This window comes from Alosa pseudoharengus, unplaced genomic scaffold (assembly GCF_046254945.1).
Source record: "Alosa pseudoharengus isolate Yale_2024_CS ecotype anadromous, Long Island Sound unplaced genomic scaffold, YU_APseudo_1.1 YU_APseudo_1.1_scf_13, whole genome shotgun sequence".
Taxonomy (NCBI): Eukaryota; Metazoa; Chordata; class Actinopteri; order Clupeiformes; family Clupeidae; genus Alosa; species Alosa pseudoharengus.
In genome coordinates, this window is record NW_027468598.1 from 19,932,831 (window position 1) to 19,943,967 (window position 11,137).

The 11,137-nt window shown below is 48.5% G+C and overlaps 1 protein-coding gene across 4 annotated transcripts in view; it reads left to right on the forward strand.

Moving 5' to 3' along the window:
* LOC143121806 (rho guanine nucleotide exchange factor TIAM1-like) overlaps positions 1-11,137 on the forward strand; it is a 46,910-nt gene that overhangs the window by 25,085 nt on the left and 10,688 nt on the right. The window contains exons 14-16 of one of the 4 annotated variants that reach the window (XM_076282419.1): positions 2,518-2,730; positions 3,561-3,661; positions 8,429-8,482. In XM_076282419.1, the coding sequence (XP_076138534.1) occupies positions 2,518-2,730; positions 3,561-3,661; positions 8,429-8,482 (368 nt within the window). Of the gene's footprint in view, positions 1-2,517; positions 2,731-3,560; positions 3,662-8,019; positions 8,483-11,037; positions 11,063-11,137 lie in introns of those variants that run through there. The other 3 variants (XM_076282416.1, XM_076282417.1, XM_076282418.1) reach the window with 3 other exon arrangements.

Below are 11,137 nucleotides of genomic sequence, written 5' to 3' on the forward strand. Positions count from 1 at the left end.
CTCTCTCTCTCATCCTCTTCATTCCCCTCTCTGTGTGGACAAGCGTATGCAGTATAAGGCCTTTACTTCATTCTTCATTAGCCTTTTACAGTCTCCCTCCATCTCTCTCTCTCTCTCTCTCTCTCTCTCCCTATTTCCCTCTTTTCTATCTATTGTATCTAATTGTAAAGCGCAGCAGTAGTCACTACCAGGCTCTCTATCTATTAGGCGGCAACCCCCCTGTTAGCCGTGCGGCTGCCTGCTGCCTGCCTGCCTGCCTGCCCGCCCGCCTCCCCGGCTCCGTGTTACGCAACAGCTGAGCCGAGTTGAGCCGAGCGGAGCTCCGCGCCCCTGCAGCGCCTTCCCGGAGTCTGGAATTAGAAAGGCGCAGTGACTAATGCTGAACTGTGGAGGCTGGAGCCGCGGAAGGAGAGACAAAGAGAAACAGAGAGAGGGAGGGAGAGAAGGGAGAGAGAGAGAGAGAGGCTGAGGAGAGAGGGAGACACCTCAGGAGAAGCCAGCGTTCCGCCATCCAGGCAGCGTGTGATGCTGTGATGATGCTGGAGTGGCCCGGCGAGTGGTCTGCTTTAACGGTCTAATGCCACTGATGCGGCTGTGCACGCCGGCCATTTGCTGGGCCGGGCCGAGCGCTGTCGGACGCGCTCTCCTCTCGTCGTGCACGTGAGGCGAGCCGTCGGCTTTGCCGCTATCTGTCTGTGTGACATCGGCAGAGCTTCCAAATCCGCAAATTTGATGTGCGCCGACGCTTGGCAGTACGGTTGGCCGCCAAGCAAAAAAGGATGCCATCATCAGCATGCTTGACATTTCACAGAGGTGCTCGAAGAAATGGGTCAGTCCCATCTGTCAAAGGGACACAGGGTGGACGAAGGTGCCCATGGGCATTGGCACATACGACCTATATGTTACTATACAGTGGATGTGACAGAGCTGCCTGTGTGGGTTCTGCTTTGATGTGAGTGGTAGCGTGGCAGAAGGCGGGCTACTTCAGTGGCATGTGTGTGTGTGTGTGTGTGTGCATGTGAGTGTGTGTGGGTGTGTGTGTGTGTGTGTGTGTGTGTGTGTGTGTGTGGGGGGGGTTCAGTGCAAGGTCACGTTCCTGGTGATGCTTTTGCTTTGGTGTCTGACGGCGTTCTAATTGGGTTAGAATTGATGCACAGACCTCTCTGCCATTCTGACTGATGAGAAAGATTTGACGATCGCCCCCCGAAGCGAAGGAGGAATAGTGGGTTTGATGAAAGATTAATAAGAAAAAGAGAGATAGGGAGAAAGAGAGAGGCAAAGAAAGAGGAAGAACAAAAAGAGAGAAATTAATCAGCTGCTATTCCATTTCCAGTCAAGCACTGCCGGCTTCCCTGTTCCTCTCCTGTCGCTCCTCTGGAACATTTCACCTCCATTTGACCTTCAAAATGTCTTCATTTGCTTTGCAAATGTACACATAACCTGCTGTCCTGTTTTAATGGTTTACAACTGACATAGCAATTAGTCGAGTATAGTTTCACTATGCATTGAAAAGGTTAGTGTAACTGTAAGAGTTTAATGTTGCACCTAAGCTGCAAAGCAGTAGCCTGGCGGGCCATCCTATATCATTGAAATGTATAGTCTGGAATCGAATCATTCACCTGCTTAATCCAAGGGGCGGGCAGAGAATTGTCTTTCAAACTGCCTAGGCATGCAATAGGCCAGCGCTACGACCATATCCGTATCCGGTCGGCAAAACGGCAAATACATCCTTCTTCGAAAGGAATGACTTAAGTGCATTGTGTTGCTCTACTTTCAAAGAAAAGCACAAGTCCAACTCCTCCAAAGTTGACGCCAACGCCGATTCAAACAACCGCTCTTCGTTCGCCATAGCCACCTTCCTTGTTGTTCACCGTCGCAGGATGTCGTTATCCTGTTAAGCCCGCCTTAAGACTAACGAAATAGAGCGCTGTGATTGGAGAACATCCACGGTGTTAAGCCAATAGAAATTCCTATGGTTCGATACTAGACGTACAGGCTGAGCAAATTAATTTGCCGCCGCTAGGGTGCGTCTAGATTTCTAGGCTAGCAAAGCAGTGTTATATTGATTTCCATATCAGTAAGTGTTATTTCTTAGGACAGGACTGGTTTATGGCAGTCACGACATCACAGAGGTCGCAGAGGTGGTTTTATTGAGGGCTGTGCTAGCAGGTTGTGACAGCTCATAAAGTGCACACTTTGCATTATTACCGCATTTTATTTAGACCTTGAAAGGAAACTAAAGGTATGCCTTCGAGTAAGTGTTTTTTTTTTCTTGTCAGTTCTGCAACTCTTTAGAGGGCTGTTTGTCCTCAAAAACTGTGGCGTAAAACGACTTATACACTCATTGTGAAATCCAATTTCAAGACTGTTCTGGTCTGTTGAAACACTCTTGCTGAAAGAGTGTTTATTTTTAAATAATGCTTGTTAGACTATGCTTGCTATGCTTTGTGCTGCGTATGACCTATGACCTATGACGGGTCTTCATATATATTTTCCCCTGGTCCTCTGCTGCTGCAGGTCTGAACGCGGGAGATGAGATCCTGCAGCTGAACGGGAAGCCCTCCAGCAGCCTGACCTTCGCCGACATGAAGGTGGCCTTCTCGCAGGCCTCACTGGCCCTGACTGTCAGCGCCCTGCCGCCCGTGGAGCGCCGGCAGCTCTGCTACCTGCCGCCACGCCGCTCGGACGCCGCCGACGAGCTCTGCACCGACATCTTCTCCCAGAGCCAGGGTGAGTGGGCTGCCATGGGGAGAGAGAGAGAGACGGGAACTGGTCTAAGTGGTGGTGCATAGAAAAAAAGGGCTGCTCACTGAGATTGTGTGACACCACACGAAGAGGTTACTTTACTGGCTAACAGTGTTTGAAGTGATGAGGATGCCTACTGATTAGGATTTCTCATGAAGAAGGGAGAAGAGCTTCTCATGGTGTGGATAAAGATGAGAATATCGTATGGTGATAAATTGTGATGCCAAGCCAAAGAGACATTGTTTTTTTTTTTTAAGGAAAATAGAAGAGTGGAATATGTGGAATAAATTGTTTGGGGCTGGTATCTGAGGACCCCCTTTCTGAGAGCTGCCACTGTCGTCACAGTGAGTCTGTGTGGGATCTCTCTCTTTAACATCTAAATCTACAGATCCCTACATTTGACACAGCATGTCATATTGGTTGATTATCATAATAACCATCAATTTTGTGGTTGGAAGACAGATGTAAATCTGAGCAAAAGCTCTCCCACTTGACAAGCTCTGCCCAGACATCCTGTAGCCATTTAGATTATATTCTAAATTATAGGTTTAAGAGAGGGTTTGTTATCTGCCATCTCTGCTGAATTGAGTTGTATATGTCTTCCAAAACATTTTATATCACTCCTACATCAGTAAATTGACCCCTTGTTTTAATATTGGGTAAATTGATTTATATGTTAAAAGCAGCTTGAAACACTGTTGCAGAGTTGAGTTGATAGCCCTGGTTTACGAGGTCTTCTGGGCTGTTTGAAGAGGGATTTAAAGAATCATGGCTCAATATTTTCTCACTCGTTTCTTTTTGTTCTCCTCTCACAGAGGAAATCCTTGACGATGGAGTTGGCCTTATTCTGGAGACCTCCGGAGACAGCCTGGATGACGACTCCGAGATCTTCAGCGAATCCGACGACTTTGGAAAGGTACGGGATTCCAAGCACGTCGCCACATTTGCCTTGACAAAAGAAAAAGAGAATATAAAACCACACATGCCACGGAATTGTATTGCCTGGGACTACCCACAGCGGTGTTTGGAATGAACGAATCCGAGTCCCGAGCTTGGACTGATTCCAGGTCGCGGGTTTCTCTCAGGGTCTTGGGTGCCACCAGCGCCGCCTCACCCCCGCCATCCCTTCGCCACCCTCTGCTCTGCCCTCCCGGAACTGCGCCATCTGCCAGGCGCATGTTGGCAATTGGCACCGCCGAGTGGAGCGTCTCATGTTTACACTCTCTCTTTCCGGGCATCTCGGAGCACAGTGCACCTCGCTTGCTCCGTCTCATCTCCTGCACTGAGACTGAGACGCTCAGCAGGATCAGGCGTTGGCAGGTGCCTGAGACCAAGGCACACGTTGCGAAAGCGACTCTTTGAAATCTTTGCCGTGCATCTGTCTCTGTGTGCTTGATATGGAAACCGAGGAAGGGGAAGAAGAGAGCAGGGTAATTACCGAGTTTGAAGCTGTCAGCAGAAATAGTGAACACTTGCCCCCCCTTTTGATTAAGCCCGCCTGCTAATTGGTTGATAATGCGTGGCAATTAAGATCGTTTGGGAGATGGAGATGTGCTCTGACCCCAACGGACACTAAAGCAACATTCAGAACCAGCCAGAGACGACTATTGAAATATGTACAGCATCTGCATTGAAAACAGTCTAGCAATTGTGTTTTTTTTTCTTCAGTAAATGCATTCTATTAAATCCACACTTGAGGTGTGAGGTTTCAACAGATCATAAAACATCACACAGAAAGCCAAATGTGTGGAAAAGCTTAGGCAAATTTAAATATCTAAAACAAAATAGACTCTAATACATGTACATCTGAACTGAAGTTGCGATTGAGAACCACAGGGTTTAGAGATAGTAAGATGGCATATTTGGTGGTTTGCAGATAATATGGGGGATGACAGATCTCTCCTCTCCATCTATGACAAGGCCCTTGGAGGACCAATGTGCTAAACGAGATTACAGCTGGCGAAGGCCGCTCCTCCCAGCCACTGGCAGTCCGTCAACTCCGGGTCTGGGGGCCCGACGTTGGGCAGACGGGACCTTCCTGGGGTGAGGTGGTGTGGGTAGGGGTTGGGGGGGGGGGGGATAGGAGAGGAATGATTACTAGCATACACTACGTCCTCGCTTTCATCCGCAGACCTGCTGTCTCTGCCTTTCTCTTTAATGGTGCCGCACGAGGGGAGGATGGAGAGATGTGAAGGAGAGGAGGAGAGGGAAGGCAGGTTGTGTCAGAGACATGGAGAGCAGCCAGAGTCTCGTGTAGAATTCCCAATCAGGCCTGGGGTGGGAGGCTTGCCCCAGCCCCGTAGCACCCTACACACAATAAATAAAGGCACAGCTAAGGTGGAGGAGAGATAAGACTGAATTTGGCTTCTTTACAGGACAAGAAAAAATATTTCACCCTCAGCTGTGTACTGCTCCATTTTAAGAAGCTGAAGTGTTTGCGACATGTTTATTTTGGAAATGTGTTGTTTTGTCACCGCTGTAGGCTCTTGGAGAGAGATCGTTTTACAGGCTTAGCAAACATGACAGCTACTCCATGTGCTGCCTGAGAAAGTTTTTTGGACACCAGGCTTTAGATGACCCCCTGTTCAAAACTTCAGAAAAGGTGCCGTGTTACAAGCCAACATGTAGTCTTTTGACAGAAACACATCAACCCCATATAGCTGCTTAGGGGTTTTGGGCCAGATCTGGCCTGGATCTGTCTCATGAGTGCTCGTAGAAAGCCCTCGCTGAACACCAAAGGCTGGTGCCGTTGCTGGAGATTATGGTTGTCAGAGATTTCCTCATCCCCTTGTCTCCATGCGCACCTATGCACTGACAGGAGTTAAGCCGGCGACGTGTAGTTTTCCTGAAAAGCTGCTGACTAGAGTCAGGTGTTCCGGCACGGATCAGGGCCAGAGGGGAGCCAGAGCTGAGCCGCTGTCGGGCGGCTCGGTGGATTGTGTAAGAAGTGAGTAATGCGCATGTTGGACCAGACAAATGCACTAATGAACATGCTGGTGAGTGAGAAGTCAGTGAAGAGCTTATTACGCCTTCAAAGCTGTCCTGTCAGCGCTCTCCCTGTGTGTGTGTGTGTGTGTGTGTGTGTGTGTGCGGTTATGGCTTTTTTAGGAAGGATGTAATCCCTGAATGCCATCATGCCAGTAAAAATGCTGCAGGTCAAAATGGGTCTACTGGTGATGGGAAGTACTTCATTTGTTTTTTTGTTTTGACATACTGTGTATGTGTATGTGTGTGTGTGTGTGTGTGTGTGTGTCTTCTTCCATGTACATTTGAAATTATTGCTTTTGTGGAATCAGAATGAGATTCAGAGGACTCTTTGAATGCCTTTGTGGCTGGCTTGGGAATATTTGCTATCTTTGCTGAAAGAACTATTGAAAGGGAATATTAGACTTACATCAGAACTTGTGAGAAAACAGGAAAGGGCTTGTCAGCAGGATTTAATCTAGTCTTAGCAGCTAAATTTAGTCTGTGTTTTAATTGAATGGGGAAACGACAGCGCGGTGAATCTCACTTGGTCAGTTGCTGGGATCCCTCTGCAAGTGCTCCTCCTATGCACACCATGCATACTTCACACAGTGTGCTTAGTATCCAAACCAAGCATGACCCTTACAACCTCGCTGTCAAGGGCCCTTAGTGGCATGAATCCTCACTGTAGAAGGCTTGGATGCTGGACAGAACCCAGGCAGTCTGAAGGACGCATTCCTCCGCAGGATGCTTTGAAGCGGTCAGCTCAAAGCTTACGGCCTCGCTCCCACAGTCGTAGGCTTCCCGTCCGGCAGACGCCGGTCCGAATCCCCTCACACACACACACACACACACACACACACACTCCAGATGAGCCCACGTTTGTACGGTATTGAGCAGTAGCACGGAAGGAGATTTTGACAGCGTGAGCAACCTGCTCGGGAAAGCTCGCCTGAAGCATGTGATCACACTTCAAATGCCCTGGGAGGGGTTTGTGAGAGACAACGGGCTGTGAGGTTGGGTAAGGGAGGAGTGTTTTGAAGGAGAGCAGCATAAAAAGCAGGAAGCGGTGGCTTTGCGTCCGATGCGCTGCCCAGCTGTTGTTTATGCCAGTCTCGTGTCCCAAGTTCTCTGTTTTGAGGTTATTGCTTTTTTTCTTGGCATGGGCTTACAGCGCACTCTGCAGACCCCCTTCACTCCACTCCATCTCCACAAGCCCTCCCCACCACACCTCTACTGCAGCCTCTCACAATTCCCTTCCTCTCTTTCCTCTTCCCTCTCTCTCTCTTCTCTCCCCTCCCTCTCGATCCTTCCCTCCCTCTCTCCTCTTCCCTCTCTCTCTCTTCTTTCCCCTCTCTCTCTCGCTCCTCTTCTCTTCTCTCCCTCTCTCTCTCTTCTTTCCCCTCTCTCTCTCTCCCCTCTCTCTCGCTCCTCTTCTCTTCTCTCCCTCTCTCTTCTCTTCCCTCTCTCTTTCTTCTCTCCCCTCCCTCTCGCTCCTTCTCTCCTCTTCTCCTCTCTCCCTCTCTCTCTCTTTCTTTTCCTCCTCCCTCCCTCTCCCTCTCCCTCTCCCTCTCCCTCTCCCTCTCTCACCTCTCTCCTCCAAAGGCTGCATTGATATTCCACTGCAGAGTGCCTCACCCCGGCCACTGGCACACAGCAGCAGCAGTGGAGAGTTGAGGACAGGAGAAAGAGGAAAGCAGAGACTGTCTCCATCCCTGATCCCCCCCCTCTCTCGCTCTCTCTCTCTCTCGCTCTCTCTCTCTCTCTCTCTCGCTCTCTCTCTCTCTCTCTCTCTATTTCTCTTGTACTATGCTCTTTCCTCTCCCTCCTTCCGCACCCTGTTTCCCTCTGCTTTCGCTCTCTTCCACTTTCATCATCCCTTGCCTCCTCATCCCTTTTGTGTGTTTGTGGTTTGTGGTCATTATCTCCTTCTCTTTCTGTCTCCATCCATCTCCCTCTCTCTCTCCATCACTCTCTCTCTATCACTCTCTCTCATGCCTTGTTTACAGTCGCTGCTGGACTGTATGCCACCCCCACGCTCTCTTCTCGGGACCTAGCCACCCCTCAGCCAGTGAGAGGAGAGAGGGAGAGAGGCAGCAAGGGAGGGAGAGAGGGAGAGAGGGAGGGAAGGAGAGAGGGAGGGAGAGAGGGAGAGAGGGAGGGAAGGAGAGAGGCAGCAAGGGAGGGGGAGAGCGATAGCGATAGCTTCTCAGCCCATCTGAAGACGAAGGAGGGGAGTTGGATGGTTCGGAAGTGGTTGTGGGCGAAGAGAGAGAGAGAGATAGAGACAGAGTGGGAGAGAAAGAGAGAGAAACCGAGAGGCTTAGCCACTTCTGCTGGCTGCTGTACCTTGTCACGACTGCTGGCTGCTTGATTTCCCTTTTTTGTTTTCCTTTTGCTTTTCTTCCTCTGTGACACAAAGTAAGACGGCGCTCAACGCAGACGGCAGCTTCTCTTTATTTATTTTTCTCTATCTCTCCTTCTCTCTCTCTCTCTCTCTCTCTCTCACGCCGCCACATCAATCTCTGCTGATTCTTCTTCCTCTTTATCTTTTGAATCCTGTCCTATTCTTCCTTTTCTGTTTTCCTCTTCTCTCTCTCACTCTCTCCCTCACTCTCTCTTTCACACACACACACACACACACAAACGCACACACACACTCTTCAGTCTTCTTCCGTCCGTCCGTACCTGTAGTCAGTCAGCCATGTCCGTCCTGAAGAGAAGCAGGCACAGCAAGCGCTCATCTGAGTCCATCTATGACATGCTGCACTTGGTGAGCTCTCTCTCTCTCTTTCTCTCTCTCTCTCTCTCTCTCTCTCTCTCTCTCTCTCTCTCTCTCTCTCTGTTTCTTACTGTCCCTCCTTTTCTCGCGTGCTGAACTGTTTAGCCTTGAATCTCTTTCGCTTTGTTTTTGTTGTCTCTGTCAGTGGTCCAAGTTGTACTGCTTTAGTGTGTGTTTTTGTGTTTGTGATGCTAAATGTGTGTGTGTGTGTGTGTGTGTGTGTGTGTGTGTGTGTGTATGTGTTTATGTTTATGTTTGTGTTTGTGATGCTAGGCTACAGTAAGGCATAGTACTACTTGCAGCACACTGGTCAGCGAACCTTATCTGTCAGTCATGTGTTTGTTACACCATCAGGTCAACTGAGATCAATGTCTCTGCAAATATATAGTCTGCTGCAAACAGAAGCATGGAATCACTCTCGCCTCACATATGCTGCCAGGAATTCAGTGTGTGAGGTGTGATACAGTGTTACAAAATGTGTGTGTTTCATGTTTGTGCGCGCGCATATATGCATGCAGATGCATATATATGTGTATGTAGATGTGTGTGCAAGTGCTTACCTAAGTGTCTCTGCGTGTGTGAGTATTTCGATTTATTTGTTTGTGTGTGTATGTATGTGTGTGTGTGTGTGTGTGTGTGTGTGTGTGTGTGTGTGTGTGTGTGTGTGTGTGTGTGTGTGTGCAAGCAACAGACTCATGAATCTATATTCATTCTTTATGCTTTGGGCGATTGATTGTGTAACTGGTGGAAATCAAGTGTCCCCCGCACCTCCCCTAGGCGCTGGCATATCAGTCTTCCAAATCGGATCTTTGTTTTTGTCACTGTGTGCGGCTGATGTCCACAGAGAGCAACAATGTTTTCAATGCATTCAGTGTCCTTGTTAGGAACGTTTCAGATAAACCATTCTCTACAGTGCTGACAGTCAGCTACTTTGACAAGTTGCACTGCATTCTGCAGCATTATTACTGGTGTCAACAAAAATCTGTTCTTTTCACTTCCTGTACAACTCTTCATGGATGTTTTTTTCATAATGAAGAACAAGGCCTTGGACGAACAACATGTTCTTTGAACCCGAAATGAATGGAAAAGGGAAGGTGCCCGTTAGTGTATTGTTCATCACTCAGTCGAAAAAGTCGCGGGCTAAAGGCTTTTTCACTTTTAATGTGATGAAGTAGGCTGGCAGCCATTCAAGCGGTTTCAGGTTTTTTTTTTTCTTCCTTCGTTGTTATCACTGCAGCTGCTGCCTGTGTTTTTGTAGAGTGAAATTGGGCATTTCAATCTGACTCCTCGGCTAAGAAAGAAAAACAGACAGGCAGGCAGGCAGGCTAGCTCTGTGATCTATTTATAGGCTGTTTGTGTAGGATGGATACTGTTACCTTGATCTGAGTCCGTCTTTATGTGATCCCTCCTTTTTCCCTCTCTCTCTCCCTCGCTTTCTCGCTCTCCCTCTTCCCTAAGACTTTGTCTCTGACTTTGCTCAGGGCGTTAGAGAAAGCAGTGACGAAGGACAGAGTGAGAGCAAAGAGATGGCTGCTTCTCGCTTTGATTTTGAAGTTTCTGTGGGGAAGGATTGCTGGAGAAATGTGACTTTTTTTATCATCTTTTTGAAGACTGCTGAATCCACTGATTGGACACACATGGTGTTTGTCATATATTCAGTAAGGTGATTCCGGTATGGTGGTTTGCTAAATAAACCAGTCAATCATGCCAGTTTTAAAAACTAGCATTTTTGCTGTTAGCATATTGCCTCAACACATTTAATAGTGTTCACGTCATATGCACAATCTGATATTTCTCCTCCTTGTTTACTGAACTGCAGGATACATCAGAACTTAGTCATTGTTTACTACCTTTTAATGTTGTGGGACATGAGTCTGACTACTGAAGTCTTTAACTGTTTCTAACTGCAGGGGGGCAAAGTCTGAGCTTCCCAAAGAACTGGAAAGCATCTTTCAGGAACTGGCCCACAGCCTGTTTCCGGGTGAACCATCACAACACCAGGCAAAGTTGGCTTCAAAGCAAACCCCCTACCCACCACCACCACCTCCTCACCTCCCCACACCCCTCTGGTCAGGCAGTATACTGTTCTGACAGCTGATGCTCAGAAATCAGCCACAGATCTATCTATTGCTTCCGCTCTGTTTCCAAGGCAACCCTTTGGTATGGACAGGTACTCATGTTTTGATTTGGAACTGGGCGAGAAGAAGGACGGACAGATCAATATACCTCCCAGCTGACAGAGTTGAGTAAAACACACGGCAGTGGAAGAAGGGAGGGAGGGAGGAAAGGAGATAACGAGACTGACAAGAGAGAGCAAAAAAGAGGGAGAAAGAGAGAGAGAGCGAGAAAGAGAGAGTGACTGATTTGTCAGAAGCTCAGAATAGAAGAAATGAGTGCAAATGGTTTTGGCTGAGAACTCCCTCAGAGCGCTCCCCGTCCCGATGCCAGAGGAGCTCTGTCATTAGCAGCTTGGCTTATTAATCCCCGTCAAGCAGACGCAGAGGAGAGGAGAGTGAGAACAGAACAGAACAGAGGAGAGCGAGGGAGCGGGTGTTGGGGTGCCGCGATACAGTAAGTCACCTCCGTTTTTTTTCGCTGACAGGGAGGTCCGACTCCTCTGAGCAGATGCCACTGTCCTAATTAATC